At 41.4% G+C, this 17,016-nt stretch overlaps 2 protein-coding genes across 5 annotated transcripts; both read right to left on the bottom strand.

The window, feature by feature from the left end:
- Positions 1-2,536: 2,536 nt before the first annotated feature.
- LOC112892402 (zinc finger CCCH domain-containing protein 13-like) lies at positions 2,537-8,597 on the bottom strand. 3 transcript variants are annotated; one of them, XM_025959581.1, is made up of 11 exons: positions 8,264-8,596; positions 6,401-6,538; positions 6,256-6,289; positions 5,526-5,661; positions 5,395-5,451; positions 4,644-4,741; positions 4,465-4,536; positions 4,152-4,336; positions 3,487-3,632; positions 2,997-3,194; positions 2,537-2,814 (listed from the first exon to the last, which is right to left on the bottom strand). In XM_025959581.1, exons 1-11 carry the CDS (start codon positions 8,484-8,486, stop codon positions 2,779-2,781), a joined length of 1,323 nt encoding a protein of 440 aa, XP_025815366.1. In that variant the 5' UTR covers positions 8,487-8,596; the 3' UTR covers positions 2,537-2,778. The 3 variants fall into 3 exon arrangements, with proteins under 3 accessions (XP_025815366.1, XP_025815379.1, XP_025815373.1); XM_025959588.1 differs by having other exon boundaries at positions 2,729-2,859; positions 8,264-8,597; XM_025959594.1 differs by lacking the exon at positions 2,997-3,194 and having other exon boundaries at positions 8,264-8,594.
- A 2,121-nt stretch (positions 8,598-10,718) lies between these two features.
- Positions 10,719-16,554, bottom strand: LOC112886400 (zinc finger CCCH domain-containing protein 13-like). Of its 2 annotated transcripts, XM_025952301.1 has the most exons (11): positions 16,227-16,548; positions 14,418-14,555; positions 14,279-14,312; positions 13,733-13,868; positions 13,591-13,647; positions 12,913-13,010; positions 12,737-12,808; positions 12,422-12,609; positions 11,668-11,813; positions 11,176-11,373; positions 10,722-10,990 (listed from the first exon to the last, which is right to left on the bottom strand). In XM_025952301.1, the coding sequence occupies exons 1-11, from the start codon at positions 16,447-16,449 to the stop codon at positions 10,955-10,957; spliced, it is 1,326 nt and encodes a 441-aa protein (XP_025808086.1). In that variant the 5' UTR covers positions 16,450-16,548; the 3' UTR covers positions 10,722-10,954. The 2 variants fall into 2 exon arrangements, with proteins under 2 accessions (XP_025808093.1, XP_025808086.1); XM_025952308.1 differs by lacking the exon at positions 11,176-11,373 and having other exon boundaries at positions 10,719-10,990; positions 16,227-16,554.
- Between the last annotated feature and the right edge of the window lie 462 nt (positions 16,555-17,016).

Below are 17,016 nucleotides of genomic sequence, written 5' to 3'. Positions count from 1 at the left end.
ACTTCCATGGGGCATATTTGATCGTAGTATTAGAATCTTCAACAGAGGATTGGTCTCTCGTATCCACGGAGGAATTGTTCCAGAAATCTTATTGTTTGCAAGGTCTAGAATAGTTAGGTTTTTGAAGTTCTTCAACATTGCTGAAAAGGATCCCGTGAAGTTGTTGTTGGATAGGTGTAGTGAAATTAGTGAAGACGTGGAGTTAGTCATCACGGTTGTAACTTCCCCAACCAAAATGTGTTGCTAGACAAATCCAAGAAGTGAAGATACCGCAAGCTCCAAATGCAACTAGGGAGCTCTCCGAATAGTTGGTTGTGTGATAGATCCAAGACATGCAAACCATTTAGTTGGCATAATATGGGCGACTCCATGCCGTTGAGATTAGAAATGGTACCTGTGAACTTGTGCGACAAGGTGAGATATCTGCGAAGTGTGAGGTTGAATGTAGATAGATGCAGGAAGCTCGCCCTCAAGATGGTTGAATTGGTGCTAATGTCAAGGTGTTCCAAAGATGATATAGCACCAATTTCTGATGGTACCGTTCCAGTAAAGTGATTCTTTGACAAGCCCAACCAAAATATAAGAATGTCATGTTTCCCAGCTCCGCAGGGATTGAACCAGTAAAATTATTGACACGGAGGTGGAGAACCGTCAGGCCACACCACCAGTTGACGACTTGCGCTTCCACTGAACGAGTTGTTGGACAAGTCGAGCAACTGGAGCATGGTCCACTTTGTAAACAACTCCGGTGGAGTGACACCGTTGAGATTATTCCCACTTAGGTCGAAGGCTACTATTTGTTGCATCTTCGCCAAACACGGTGGTATGCTTCCATGTAACCGATTCCCTGACAAGTACATTCTCTGGAGGCTAGTAAGGTTCCCCAACTCGGGTGGAAGAGTAGAAACCAAATCAGCATCCATTATTTCAAGTCGGCTTAACATTTGAAGCTTCCCGAGTGATGCTGGGATCGGCCCACCAAGTGCGTTGTTCGATAGACTAAGAATACCCAATTCAGACATCATCCCCAGCTCTTCCGGGATTCCTCCGGTGAGATTGTTGTGGTGGAGATATAGCTCCTGGAGCTCTTGGAGCAACGCGGTATTGGGCCCGAGAATCCATTACATGACAGATTGAGATACCATAATCTTGGGAACATCTCTGGTAGTGAGCTTGCCCTGAAAAGGAATTAGCTGATATATCGAGCCATCTCGTCCTACGACCAGTGCAGTTGAGGACAAACCATGGGAACGTGCCGTTCAGATCATTACTAGCTAGAGGTAAGGACTTCAAACCGGGCATAGGCGACAACTTTCCATATTCTGGGTTGGTCAAGTGGTTGTTCCCCAGATTAAGCATGGCAATCCCAGGGAGCTGGCTGAGTTGGTAGGGGATGGCACCACTCAGACTGTTGCTGCTCAAGTCCAGAAAGGTGAGAGTGAGCAGCATGGACAGGTTCACCGGGATGGTACCACCGAGGTTGTTGCTGCTGAGGTCAAGCCTGGTGAGATTCTGGAACGCGGTCGAGTAGAAGGCATCAAGCTAGCAGGTTGAATGGGCAAGCGACCACGAGGACAGAGAGTTGGCTCCAACCAGAGTGGATTTCCATCGGAGAAGTGCTTCTGCTTCTGGGTTGATCGCCATAGCCGTGGATGCTATTAGCATGAAAAATGAGATCTGGAGGAGTTGCTGCAGCGCCATGGCTAAGGCTAGTCTTGGGTGGAACTGAAGGTGGTAAATTTTTGATTGGATTGCATGCATCTCTGTTCCTTTGGGAATAACCACACCGAATATAAAAGAAGTTGTAGTGAATACCTTTCTACCGGCACTCCGGCAGTCAACATCCGGATATCTGTAGACTGTGGCTGTTGCGGCTGGACTTCCGTCCAAGTACAAAGACTGAAGACTTGAGATGTTTACAGAAATGTCCAATCTGTCTAGGATGACGACCGAACAGGGTGGATTTCCATCGGAGGAGAGCTTCTGCTTCGCCATCTGGTCTGCTTGTTGCAACAGCCGTGCACAGCAGCAGGCAAAGAGAGATGTCGGTGTGCCCGGCGTGCACGCCGGACAAGCAGCAGGGTGCTTATTTGAAGGAAAACATCTATTGTAGCATTGCACAAAGTCCGGCCCCACTTGACCAGCAATTTTAGGCGGATAACCATCAGCAGTCGTCCACTGATGACTGATCCACTTTGGAAGCTCTGAATTCTGACGCGGCAAGAGCATGCTACCTTAATACACCACCGGTAGCCTCAATAACTACCATCTCGGTATTCCGAATTTCCGCGTCTGCTTCGCCATTATCACCGTCATACAGTCAGTCAAAGCAGGAAAGAAACAAAACAAACTGTGATGTTGGGAGTATTGTTTAGCAGATCTTACAGAAAGAATGAGCAAGTGGTTCAAATGCAATTCTGTGGTATGGCATACGCGTTTGCTATGTCCTGGAGGATGCAAATTTGGGGACACCGCTTGAGCATTGCGTGGCACACGAGCAGAGCACATGAAAACAGCGTCACCAGCAACAGGGCACTGATTAGCTATCACGCGATATATTAGGTACTGGGGAAAAGATATATATAGGGTGTGACATTCACGAAAAAAAGTTGAGCTCCAAATAGCTGACAGCTTAAACTGCATCCACTAAAGGTGTCACTAAAGAAGGTTTCTTTTAATGAAGGTGAATTCCCAACACCAAATACATAAGACTTTTACAGGGGCAAGAGCTAATAGCTTGTTCCAGTATCATCTCTACCTACCATCTCGACATTCCACTTATTCCACGTCGACTTCCTCATCATCACCCTCATACTGGGAAAGAAACAAAACAAACTGTGAGCATACTCTTCACCAGATCTACAGGGAAATGAGGAACTAGTTATGAAGTGCAATTCGGTATAATCGCATGAGCAAGGTTTGTCATTTCCAGCAAGATGCAAATTTACAGTTTTTTATTCTTTTCTTCTAAGGATGTAGGATGCAAGTTTAGTCACCTGCTCGTAAGCATTAACCACTGGTGGTGACTGTGGGGGCATAGCAGGCAACCTAGTTTTGCCGCCACCATCATTTTCTATCGATGCGTTTATTGCATCATGCCTATCCTCCAGTTCAACAGCTTCAAATAGATCATCCACAGCATGAGCAGTCATACCAGTGGAGGGTAAAACATATTTGACTGGAGAATCTTTGACCTGTAAGTTTAAAGATATCTACTCAATAAGAGTTTGAACTCATACTACGCAGAGCTTGAATCATGTCAACAGGACGAAAATGGGCTAACATGATCGATGATAAAGGAAGCCTATAAAATTTTATATGGTGCTCTCACTTGTTAAGTCATTTTAACGGATAAGCAAGAGAAAAAGGCATGAGGTGTCAACCTTAAACTTCACTATCCAAACAGCGCATTCAACTATACCAGCAAGAGAATATGATACGCATAACTTATCAGAAAATTGAGTTAATACATGAGAAATACTGCACCTTGTCAGTGTTGGCTGAGGAAACAACATTGCCTATTTTATCATTTTCATCTTCCCACAATTTCTTCTTCAAATATAAGGCTTTTGTTGGTTCAGTTCCCTGGCTTGGTTTATCAAATTCCGCATCACGATCTCTCCTTTTCTTTACTGAAAAAGAACAAGATTAGGCATGAGACCGCAACCGATACAAAGGCGCATCCTTAAACACATAGAGCAAGAAATGATATTGAGATGTAAATTGGGGTGGGGTGGGGTGGGGAGTTCTCTCCAATAAGCAACATTGACAATTCAAACAAATTCTATAGTCATACAGTCAAATAGGCATACAGAACTACAGATATTATATTTTGAAAATACTTATCATAAGCTAATTATTTTCAGTTTTTCATATGAACGGATGGTCAAAGTTAAGGATGTTGGTAACTCAAACTCTAAAATTTCTTACAAATGGAGGGAGTACTTCATTTAGTGTTTCTATAAAGGGTTGGCCAACTTATCACATCGATTCCAATGCTTGAAGTTCAATAGAGGAAGTTTTAGCAGCTAGGGAGGGCTCACTTAGACTCCAAGTACTAAGTACTTTGACACCTAGGAGAAACAAATGTGAACCATAAGAGAACATAGTCAACATTGTACACCCTTTCAGAGACAGACCCATACACCCACCGGCTTTTGCTTCTTCACTTGTTGAGTACGGGATTGATCTCTTCTTAGCTGTAGCAGCATTTGGGCTCCTTTCATAGGGCCCATTTGTATCTTCAACATTAATACTGGAAACCTCTTCATTAGCACCACGCTTCAGAATATCTGAAGCAAGCAAATCGCCAAGTCTCTCAAAACGAGCTTGTGACCTGCACAGTTCCAAATTAGTCAACAATCATAAATACGTAATCATGTAGATATAGAAGTGAAATGGTGCAGTAAGCCAAGTCAAAATGCTATTCAATTGTTAGTTTAAAAGTGACAAAACACAATTTACCTTTTCAATTCTTCCTGTGCTTTCAAAAAGCGAGCATGAGCTTTAATGAACTTCTTCATTTTTGATGTCATCCTACATTGGAAATAAAATAATGTGAGAATAGAATTCATGATAACACCATGGAACTATTTGTATAACCAAGAGGCATGCCATTGTCATGTGCCAGATTGTATAAGTACCTGTGGCATTCCTCTTTCTCCTTCCTTATCTGCAGTTCAAGATCATTTAATCTGCTAGAAATCTTGTGTACTTCAGCATTCTTCTCATCCAAAATGATCTATGAAATGAATAGTAAATATTAGCGTCAAATTCAGATTTACACAAGATCGAGCTGTTTTGAAGGGTAAGCATCTAATTGTACAGGTTGTCAAGAGTTAAAAGGATACATGGCCAATCATAAATTGTAAAATAGACCATGGACGGAGGGACTAAAAGAAACAGTATTATCCAAGTAAAGCACGTAAAGACGCTGTGAAGAAATGCTTACAAAGTAGTAGGCAATGGGCATTGCAAAGCAAGGTTTACATGCACATATCAACTTTTACAAATTAATACTCCAACAAAATGTTCAGACCATTATGGACATTGTATAGTTTTCAGTAAGTTTAAACCACCATGGACACCCAATACTCTTCAATGGACAAGATACAAACAGCAAAAGACAGTTATTGCAGGCAGCATCAAAAATAAAACGCAGAAAAATGAATTTGAATAGAGCCATTAAAGCATGTTCAATGTGTGGAATGATTAACCTTACAATAGCAAATAGCCAAGCATCACTTATTGCAATTAAGAAGTACTATACACCAAATTATAATAACAGAACAGGTTTACTGTTCTGATGCATGAAACCCATGCATCATCTTTTCTAAACTACCATCGAAGCTCACATGCTTCACTAGCTGTAATAACAAAAGCAGAGAAACTGACCTCCAAGCGAGATTTATCCTCACGCAGAAGTTCCATATTTTGTATTATTTGTTTCAGCTGCAGAATGATCTTAATATTAGTTATACAATGGCAGGGTGTCCCAAAGATGACTTGCAGCTATACAACCAGACCTGTATTTCTTGATCCTCTTTATCATCAGCGCTTAAGAGTGTCTCCTTTTTTTTATCATCATTTTTGTCGGAGATACTCAAGCTCCTAGATGAGTTGGTTTCTCCATCATCAGGCTTCTTCTCATGCCTCCTTTCGCTGAGAGAGGTTAGAAAATGGAAAGTTAAATTATAATATCAACATGTTTAGTCTTCCACATTCAACGCAGGTAGAGAACCTCAAAAATCAATAAAACAAGAGTTCTTCAAGGCATTTTAACAGAAAAGGCAATTTTATTTGTAAAAAGTGGATATGATCTTTTCCTGAGAAGTGCATTAAGAATTGAACACATTAGATAATCGCAAACAGATAACACATGTCAAGAATTTAGTAATTGTGGACATAAAATAAAGCATAATAAAGTTCTGCGTGCTCTATGGGGCGCATGTTACAAGCTTGTGTCAATACAGTGGATACATATAATATGGGCAATTAAACACCACAAGTGCGAGTCTACAAGATTAAAAGTTATGATTTCAGAGAGGATATTTTAACATACTGTTCAATGATAAAGCTTTGAAAGCTATTTGAGCTTCAAAATATCAAATGGTAGGTAACAACGAGGAAATTGCATCACAGAAACAAAGCAACAATGGATAATAAATATACAATTAAAAGTATGAGCAGTGACAGATGTGTCAAATTATATCTACAATTGAATGGCTTAATCATTTATTGGAATGCATTGCATACCTCTTCCTGCTGGGGGACCGTGAATAACTAGATTCTGCAGTAAAATTTTCAAAGTTTTAATAACTTAAATACTCGACAAACATGGAGTTCAATTAAAATGTAGAAATGACAGATACAGATTTTAGAATAAGAAGGCATTCTTTACCCCTTTCTTGAGAAACTGCTCGTCGGTCATGAAGGGGACGATGACCCCTGGAATCTGTGTCTGGCGAATGCCTCCTATGAGGCGAGCACCTTCTATCAAACCTGTCTCTGAAGTCGCCGCCTCTATAGTCTCTTCTCCCTAAAGTCAAGATAGAGCAAGATTTATACAGGGAAAGATATGACACTAAACGAAAGATGTATATCAATATGGAGATAGGTCACCCATAAGCCTGTAAGCTTACCACAACATTTTTGAGCTACAAGATAATTCAATAAGGAATAAGTAGAAGGGTCTCCAGGATAATACCACTAGCCACAACAAAGTAGGACCGGAAATTAAAGCATGAGTAGATGCCAAAATAGGGTATGATACCACAGATGCACCCATTAAGATGATACCAAACTCATAATGTTGATTGTCAGAAATCAAACTGATGGAAGCACCATGAAAAACCTCAAATCCCAATATCACCATATAAATCTATTATCAATTGTCCAGATATCTTCTGCAGTGACTTGCAAGAATTACAGTAACTTGCAATTCCAGGCTTCCCAATGAAACTAACTGATGCACGATATTCAAGGATACAAGCTCAATTAACTGTTAAAGCTGCTAATCACATGATCCTAGCACATCAAATATATATGGACATCATTCAGTGGAGTCCATCATCCAAGATACTGATATGACAACCTTGAACCATCTTGATATAGAACGAGCATTAGTCACAACAAATCGTTCAAATACCAACCGGAGAATCTATATAAAGGTCATCTTATCCTCTGACAGCAGTTGAGTCTAATAAATCTGCCCAGGAGTCTGCTAATTCGAATGGTAGTTAAATCAAAAGACAACCAGTAAGAATGCCGCCTAATTCTGCAACAAGCTTCCACTTGTTAGAATTTTTTTCTATCTGCAGCAACTGAGTTTGAATTCAAGCACTGATATAAAAATTTAAAAATCACATCACAAGAACACTTTAAGTTTGTACAAATCGTAGAAAGAATGCTAGTACGAAAATCATGAAGCAAGAACAAAGTTCCCTTCGAATCACAGTGTCCAGAAGTAAATCTGTTACCCAGACACCTGTCTGTTTTTTTTTTTGCTGAATCATACACCATGCACCAATGCCAGATTCTGACGCCCATCAGCCCATGTGGAATTCCAAGTATTATGTTCCATGATCCCAGATAATCTGCCGAATTGGACACCCACATCCAACACTGACACCCCCATATCTGTGTCCATGTAACACCTTAAAACTCTAAAGTTGCCAACCATAAATGGTCAAATCATACATACTCATTCCTCAGTCACTTGCTATCCTAGCCAAATTGACCTAATTCCTCCCTTCTGTAATAACAGATATCCATATCAGTGACTTGCCGTGTATGACTTTTCCTTTTTTTTTCAATGGCATGCCAACACCTCATACAGTCCATCGTGCATTGTTCTTCATATAAGCACATAAACCACATGGATTACATGACCAACCATCTCATACCATCCACATGTCATGTTCTTCAGAATCACATAGATTAGGTAACAACCATTTAGCAAAGGGTCCATATTCGTGAAACCTAACCAATAAAGTGCTCTGTTTCCAACAAACACTGTACTCCGTGATACTATATCATACAACCAAACCAACTGCCTACATCTAGTAATCTATACGTCTAAACCTACCAACAAAACAATCCGAGAAAGAGAATTTGCTGAAATTTCATAGAACGACCCTCCCAATCAACCACGAACCATAAGCCCCTATTGGGATCTGATCTGAGAAGATAAACACTCAGCTGAAAAAAAAAGTAAAAAACCGAATGCGAGGAGAATGGGCGCACAAGGAAGGACTGTGTATACCGGCGCGGGGCGGGAACGAGGTGCGGGAGCCGGGGAACCGGCGGAGCTCGGCGTGCCCGTGCGCGAAGCTGCAAGTGTCGCGGGAGCAGCCGCCGCGCTGCCACAGGGCGCACATCTTCGTCTTGTACGCCGGCCCGCGGCGCGGAGGGCCCAGCATCCCGGGCGGCGGCCGATCCCCACGCTCGCGGCTAGGGAATTCGCGATCGACCGATCGATCGCGCATCGTGCGGGTAGGGTTTCGAGGGGTCGAGACAAAGCCCTAGCGCGGAGGCGACGAGGAAATGGAAGAAGGGTTGTTGGGGTCCGCGCGGTGCCGCCGGCAAGGCGAGGAGGCGGCAGATAACGAGCCTAGGCACCTAGCCGCGCTGCGCTATTTCTGCCGTCCGATTGTCAACGAGTGATTGGGATTGTGTTTTGTAAGCTAAGTGTGGTCTCTTCCTTCTTAAGCGATTTTATCTTTTGCCATTGGATAAATGAATACCACTAATTAAGTTGCTACTGCACCGTTCTAAAATATTTTCTCCATTCCAAATTATAGATTGCACGCCAAAATCTTTAGTCACTAATTAATTTTGTTAATTTGCATGAGACTAACAATATGAAGCAGTGACGAATTGCTCCGGAAAGACAGGAAGACAGATTCATTTTATGTTAGGCTCTGTTTGGATATCAATATTGAAGGGCTTGTCATTGAAATGGTTTAATACCAAATCAGATTAACTTTGGAAATGGAGAGTAATATCAAAGCTATTGTTTGGACGTAGATGAAATTGCTGGAAGCATTCACTGGAAAGCCAATATCGATTTGCGTTTGGATGAGTATCCCGTAAAATTGGAACTAAACCATCCTCATCGTCTCCTCTCCACCGCTCTCATGCGCAAAAAGCCTCATGGCCGCCACCACCAGCCCCTCCTCACGCGGAGGTCGAACCCACAAGCGAGTGAGCCTCGCGACGGCAGAGCTCGGGGCCACCGCGGAGGAGGGTTGCGGCAGTGCAGGGGGTGCGCACGGCGGTGGAGGGTGGCACAGGGGTCTCCGCGCGGGGGAGGATTGCGGCAGCGCAGGGGTCCGCTCATGGCGGTAAAGGGTCGTGGCGGCGTCGGGGCCCACGCGTGGCGGAGAAGGACCACAAGAGGGAGGGGAGCGGGGTCGCGGAGGAGAAAGAGAAAGAGGAAAGATATGGAGATGGATGGGAGAACGATTCCCTCAATACAAAGGGGTTGGCTCGGTATTGGAAGTGAAGGGGCGAGGACGGGGTGAATGCCGTTTGGTATTGAGGTTCATTTCCAATTCCTAATTTTAGGACATTAAAATAGCCGATATTCGGAGCTACCAATGCTAAATCCAAATTCTGAAGCTCAATATCTACATCCAAACGCAGTGTTAAGGAATTTAATGTTAAATAGCTAAGGCCTATTAGCCTATGGCATTCATTGCTCATAGAATGCCTGCGTGCGGACGAACAATCTCGGTAACATGGATGCATTGCCAGAGCTATTTATTGATTATTCTCTATGTAGTTTTCATCTTCGTAGATTTTACTTCCATTTTAAAATTTTTATTATCTAAATTCTTAAATGAATTTAAATTCTTAGTAAAAGACCTTTTAGGTAGGCTTCTTCCAAAACAAATTCATCAGTAAAACCGAAAATTCAGGTTCGTCTAGATTCTAGTTAATTTTTAGCTCGATTTGTGAAACAATTTCACTCTCCAGTGCTTTGGTTTGTACAAATATACGAGGCCAGAGCCAAAACCTCCCAGTAGGTCCTAATAAATGTACAAATAAAAAAATAGCTTGCACATATTAGTTTTGTGTAGTATTTTATATACATGTAGGAGTAGTTACGAGCGCGTGTAGAAAGGATTTTTCTTATATATTGTGAAATATCTATCAGGTAAAACTTTCAAGTTCCGCCACTGGGATGGTGCTATCGAAATTGTTGTCGTCAAGGCAGAGCTCAATGAGGTTCTGGAACGCAGTGGAGTAGAAGACGTGGAGCGTGCCTTCGAGACCGGCGTTGGAGAGGCGGAGCTTGGCGACATGGCCAGCGCCATCGCAGGTGACACCATACCAAGACCAAGTGGGGGATCGGAAAACGACCATGAGGCCAGGGACGAGTTGCAGCTGAGCAGTGTAGTTCCATCGGGGTAGAGCTTCTGCTTCTACAGTGCTACTTCGCCTCCTGCTTGCAACGGCCGCGCACGGCGGCAGCAGGCAAAGGAAGACGAGCAACAGATTGTGCCAGAAGTACATCAGTAAGTTTGCAGCAGAAGAATGTACTAATACACTTCACCAGCACGACTAAACTCAAATAGTACGATCATAAAACATCAGTATTAACATGCAGCAAAACAGCACAGCACGAGCAGAACACATGGAAACAGCGTCACAAGCAGCAGAACAGAAAAGCATGAGCTGAACACATGGCAACAGCGTCACAAGCACCAGGGCACTGAGAAGATTAGCAACCACGGGATATATTAGGTACAGGTAACAGGATATTTAGGGTTTCACATTCACGAAAAATGTTGAGCTGCACATAACAGACAGCTTAAACTGCATCCACTATGGGTTGCCACCAAAGATGTTTTTTATAGAAAGTAAACTACCAATACCAAATACATTTGACTTTACATGGGCAAGAGCAAACAGATTATTCCAGTATCATCTCTACCATCTCGACATCCACTTACTCCACGTCGACTTCCTCATCATCACCCTCATACTGGGAAAGAAACAAAACAAACAGTGAGCATACTTTTCACCAGATCTACAGAAAGAAATTAGGAACTAGTTTGAAGTGCAATTCAGTTTAATCACAGGAGCTAAGTTTCTCATTTCCTGCAAGATGCAAATTTACGTTTTCTATATATTTTACATTTTAAGGATGTAGGACGCAAGTTTAGTCACCTGCTCGTAAGCATTAACCACTGGTGGTGGCTGTGGGGGCATAGCAGGCGACCTAGTTCCGTCGCCAGCATCATTTTCTACTGATGCATTTATTGGATCATGCCTATCCTCCAGTTCAACAGCTTCAAATAGATCATCCACAGCATGAGCAGCCATACCAGTGGAGGGTAAAACATGTTTGACTGGAGAATCTTTGACCTGTAAGTTTAAAAATATCTACTCAATAAAAGTTTGAACTCATACTGTGCAGAGCATGAATCGTGTCAATAGGACCAAAATGAGCTAACAAGATCGATGGTAAAGGAATCCTATAAAATTTTATATAGTCTCACTTGTTTAGTCGGTTTAACAGTTAAGTAAAAAAAGTCAATGAGGTGACAACCTTAAACTTCACTAATTCTTGTCCAAACAGAGCATTCAACTATACCAGATAGAGAATGCGGTACACATAACTTATCAGAAAATTGAGTTAATACATGAAGAATACTGCACCTTGTCAGTGTTGGCCGAGGAAACAACATTGCCTATTTTATCCTTTTCATCTTCCCACAATTTCTTCTTCAAATATAAAGCTTTTGTTGGCTCAGTTCCTTTGCTTGATTTATCGAATTCTAAATCACGATCTCTCCTTTTCTTTACTGAAAAAGAACAAGATTAGACATGAGATCAGAATTATTATTTTTTTGAGGCCCATGAGACCAGAATTGATAGAAGGACATATCTTTAAACGCAAGGAGCAAGAAATGATATTGAGATGTAAACGGAAAATTTTCTTCCTTTGTTGCAGATATACAACATTTTGGAGAAGACCTCCAATATGACCACTCAAATTCTATAGCAATATGGTCAAATAGGCGTACAGAACTATAGATATTATATTTTGAAAGTAACTACCATAAGCCAATTATTTTCAGTTTTTCATGCAACCAGATGATCTGATGACCAAAGTTATGGATGTTGGTAACTCAAATTCAAAATTTTTAAAATGTCTCACAAATGGAGTACATTATTTACTGTTTCTGTAAGGGGTTAGCCAGCTTATCACATCAATTCCAATGCTTGAAGTTCAACGGAGGAAGTTTTAGAAGCTAGGGAGGGCTCACTTAGACTCCAAGTACTAAGTACTTTACACCAAGAAGAAACAAATGTTACTTAAAAGTTAAAATGATTCACATCATACTAATGTGAACCATAAGAGAACATACTCATCACTCTACACTCTTCAGAAACAGACTAATATACCCACCGGCTTTTGCTTCTTCACTTGTTGAGTAAGGGGTTGATCTCTTCTTAGCTGTAGCAGCATTTGGGCTCCTTTCATAAGGCCCGTTTGGATCTTCATCAACATTGACACTGGAAACTTCTTCATTAGCACCACGCTTCAGAATATCTGAAGCAAGCAAATCACCAAGTCTCTCAAAACGAGCTTGTGACCTGCACAGCTCCAATTAGTCAATAACCAATAATTCATAACAGTGCAGATATATAAGTGAAATGGTGCAGTAAACCAGGTCAAAATGTTTTCTAATTGTTAGTTGAAAAGTGATAAAACACAATGTACCTTTTCAATTCTTCCTGTGCTTTCAAAAAGCGAGCATGAGCTTTAATGAACTTCTTTATTTTTGAGGTCATCCTACATTGGAAATAATATAATGTGAGATTAGAACACCAGTTGATACCATCGAACTATTTGTATAAACAAGCAAGACCTTGTCATGCACCAGATTGGATAAGTACCTGTGGCATTCCTCTTTCTCCTTCCTTATCTGCAGATCAAGATCATTTACCCTGCTAGAAATCTTGCGTACTTCAGCGTTCTTCTCATCCAAAATGATCTAAGAAAGGAATAATAAATATGAGTGTCAAGTTCATATTTAAACAAGATCGAGCTATTTTGAAGGGCAGGCATTGAATTGTACAGGTTGTCAAGAGTTAAAAGAATACATGGCCAATCATAACTTGTATAATAGACCATGGATGGAGGAACTAAAAGAAACATTATCCAAATAAAGCATGTAAAGACTCTAAGAAGAAATGCTTACACAGTAATAGGCAATGGGCATTGCAAAGCAAGGTTTATATGCATATATCAACTTATACAAAGTAACTAATACTCCAACAATGTTTAGCCCATTATGGACATTGAATAGTTTTCAGTAAGTTTAAACTAAACCATCATGGACACCGAATACTCTTCAATGAACAAGATACAAGCAGCAAAAGATACAACCAAAAATAAAGCACAGAAATGAATTTTTCAAATAAAGCCATTAAAGCATGGTGATTCACACATCAATGTCCCATTCATGAATGGAGTGATTAACCTTACAATAGAAAAATAGGCAAGCATTACTGATTGCAATTTAGAAGCTCACATGGTTTACAAGCTGTAATAGTAAAAGCAGAGAAACTGACCTCCAAGTGAGATTTATCCTCACGCAGAAGTTCCATATCCTGTCTTATTTGTTTCAGCTGCAGAATAATCTTAATTTTAATTATACAATGGCAGGGTGTCCCAATGATGACTTGCAGCTATACATTGTATTATGCACCAGACCTGTATTTCTTGATCCTCTTTATCATCAGCGCTTAAGAGTGTCTCCTTTTTTCTATCATCATTTTTGTCGGAGATACTCAAGCTCCTGGATGAGTTGGTTTCTCCATCATCAGGGTTCTTCTCATGCCTCCTAATGCTGGCAGAGGGGGGGGGGGGGGGGGGGGTAGAAAGTGGAAATTATAATATCAACATGTTCAGTCTTCCACATATTCAACGCGGATAGAGAACCTCAAAAAACGATAAAATAAGAGTTCTTCAAGCCATCTTAGCAGAAGAGGCAATTTATGTGCGAGTCTACAGGATTAGAAGTTATAATTTCAGAGAGGATATTTTAACATATTGTTCAATGATAAAGCTTTGAAAGCTATTTGAGCTCCAAAATATCAAATGGTAGCTTACAATGAGGAAATTGCATTACAGAAACAAGGCAGATAACAAATAAAAAATGGATAATAAATATACAATTAAAAGTATGGCAGTGGCAGATGTGTCGAAGTATATCTACAATTGAATGGCTTAAATCATTTATTGGAATGCATTGCATACCTCTTCCTGCTGGGGGATCGTGAATAGCTAGACTCTGCAAGTAAAACTTTCAAAGCTTTAATAGCATACACGGCGGACATGGAGTTCAATTAAATAAAAAAGTGAGATGCAGAATTTCAAATAAGAAGGCATTCTTTACCCCTTTCTTGAGAAGTTGGTCTTCGATCATGAAGAGGACGATGACCCCTGGAATCTCTATCAGGGGAGTGCCTCCTATGAGGCGAACGCCTCCTATCAAACCTTTCTCTGAAGTCACCGCCTCTATAATCTCTTCTCCCTAAAGTCAAGATAGAGCAGATTTTATACAAGGAAAGATATGACACTGAACAAAAAATGTACCAATATGGAGATAGATCACCCACAAGCCTGTAAGCTTACCACAACCTTTGAGCTACAAGATAATTTGACAAGCAATAAGTGGAAGGGTCTCCAGTATAATACCACTAGCCACAACAAAGTAGGGGCGAAAATTAATGTGCGAGTAGATACCAAATATGGTATGAAACCACTGATGCACCCATTAAGATGATACCAAACTCATAATGTTGATTGTCAGAAATCAAATTGATGGAGGCACCATGAACAAGCCCAAATAGCATGACAAGTTGAGGTCTTCTATAATCCCAATATCACCATATAAATCTACTATCATTTGTCCAGATATCTTCCACAGCGACTTGCAATAATTACAATAACTTGCAATTACCAAGCTTCCCAATGAAACTAACTGATGCAGAATATTCAAGGATTTCTGTTAAGTCTGCTAATCACATGGTCATAGCACATCAAATGTATATGAACATGATTCAGTGGAGTCGTCATCCAAGATACTGATATGCCCACCTTCTTGATATAGGACAAGCATTACAGTCACAACAAATCATCGAAATACCAAGTGAAGAATAATAAATGTTGTCTTATCCTCTGGCAGCAGTGGAGTCTAACAAATCTGCTCAGGAGTCTGCTAATTCGAATGGTAGTTAAATCAAAAGACAACCAGTAAGAATGCCGCCTAATTCTGCAACAAGCTTCCACTTGTTAGAATTGTTTTCTATCTGCAGCAACTGAGGTTGAATTCAAGCACTGATATAAAAAAAAATAACAACTCGCACAAGCACTATAAGAAAATACAAGACATCTCGCTACTACAAAAACCATGAAGCAAGAACAAAGTTCCCTATGAAGAACGATGGCCCAAGGTAAATATGTTACCTGGACACCTGTGTCCTTTTTTTTTGCTGAATCAGACATTCCACACCAGTGCCAGATTCCGACGAATCAAACCCACGCTCGAGTCATACACCGATATACCCACACCCGTGTCCGTGTATAACACCTTAAAGCTCCAAATATGGACATCCATAAATGATGCAATAAAATATATTCATTCTTCAGTCAATCGCTATCCTGGCCAAACTGATCTGATTCCTCCCTTCTGTTATGACCGACATCCATATCAGTAAGTTGCCATGTATGCCTTTTCCTTTTTTGCATGGCACCCTAAAACTTCATACCATCCACCGTGTCATGTTCCTCAGAGGCACATAAATCACATGGATTACATGACCAACCATCTCATACCGTCCACATGTCATGTTCTTCAGAAGCACATAAATCACATAGATTACGTGACCAAACCACTCATCGTAGGATCCAGAATTCGTGAACCCTAGCCATTAAAGAGTTCTGTTTCTGATAAACACTGTACTCCACGATATTACTCACTTAACCACACCCCAACTGCCTGCATCTAGTAACCATACGTCTAAACCTACCCACAAAGCAATCCGAGAAAGAGAATTTTCTGAAATTTCATAACAACCAGCCCTCCCAATCAACCACGAACCATAAGCCCCTACCGGGATCTGATCTCAGAAGATAAACACTCGGCTGAAAAGAAAACGAAGAAAGAGAGGAGAATGGGCGCACAAGGAAGGGCTGTGTATACCGGCGCGAGGCGGGAACGAAGTGCGGGAGCCGGGGAACCGGCGGAGCTCGGCGTGCCCGTGCGCGAAGCTGCAGGTGTCGCGGGAGCAACCGCCGCGCTGCCACAGCGCGCACAGCTTCGTCTTGTACGCCGGCCCGCGGCGCGGAGGGCCCAGCATCCCGGGCGGCGGCCGATCCCCACGCTCGCGGCTGGGGAATTCGCGATCGACCGATCGATCGCGCATGGTGCGGGTAGGGTTTCGAGGGGTGGGGGCAAAGCCCTAGCGGGGAGGCGACGAGGAGGCTGCTGGGGTCCGCGCAATGCCGCCGGCAAGGCGAGGAGGCGGCAGATAACGAGCCTTACTCCGTACAGCCTGGGCACCTAAGCCGTGCTGCGCTATCCGTGCCGTCCGATCGTTATTACCGAATAAATGTACGATCCAGATATTCTATGATGAATTGATTGACAAATAATTTGATGGTGTCGGTGTTTTGCAATTCTATAATCCTTTTAGTTGAAGTTGGAAGAGTTTTTATTCAGTTTGACTTGGGATAAACTATCATATATCATATATTTTAAAGTGGATAGAGTATATTTGTATATTTAAAATGTAGACTTTATGTCTGGAGGAATTTTTTTAAAAGAGTGTAAGAAATAATGAAGATGGTAATCGAGGAGCTCCTAAGGTTAGTTGTGGTTTCTCTTGTCATTATAAAAAATCAGCCTAACTTCATCACAAATAGACTTGATAACAAGTATCGGGAGTTATAATAATAGAGTTTAGATGATTAGTATGGCATAAGTAAGTTAG

This window comes from Panicum hallii, chromosome 1, assembly GCF_002211085.1.
Source record: "Panicum hallii strain FIL2 chromosome 1, PHallii_v3.1, whole genome shotgun sequence".
NCBI lineage: Eukaryota > Viridiplantae > Streptophyta > Magnoliopsida > Poales > Poaceae > Panicum > Panicum hallii.
This window is presented reverse-complemented; position numbering and strand designations above follow the sequence as displayed.

Excerpts from the sequence above, each read along its gene's own strand:
- LOC112892402 (XM_025959581.1), bottom strand. The coding sequence starts at position 8,486 with ATGCGCGATCGATCGGTCGATCGCGAATTCCCTAGCCGCGAGCGTGGG. Across the intron at positions 4,742-5,394 it reads AGGATAAATCTCGCTTGGAG|ATCATTTTGGATGAGAAGAA; the intron begins GTCAGTTTCTCT and ends TTCATTTCATAG. Across the intron at positions 4,337-4,464 it reads GCACAGGAAGAATTGAAAAG|GTCACAAGCTCGTTTTGAGA; the intron begins GTAAATTGTGTT and ends GGAACTGTGCAG.
- LOC112886400 (XM_025952301.1), bottom strand. The coding sequence starts at position 16,449 with ATGCGCGATCGATCGGTCGATCGCGAATTCCCCAGCCGCGAGCGTGGG. Across the intron at positions 12,809-12,912 it reads GAGAAAGAGGAATGCCACAG|GATGACCTCAAAAATAAAGA; the intron begins GTACTTATCCAA and ends TTTCCAATGTAG. Across the intron at positions 12,610-12,736 it reads GCACAGGAAGAATTGAAAAG|GTCACAAGCTCGTTTTGAGA; the intron begins GTACATTGTGTT and ends GGAGCTGTGCAG.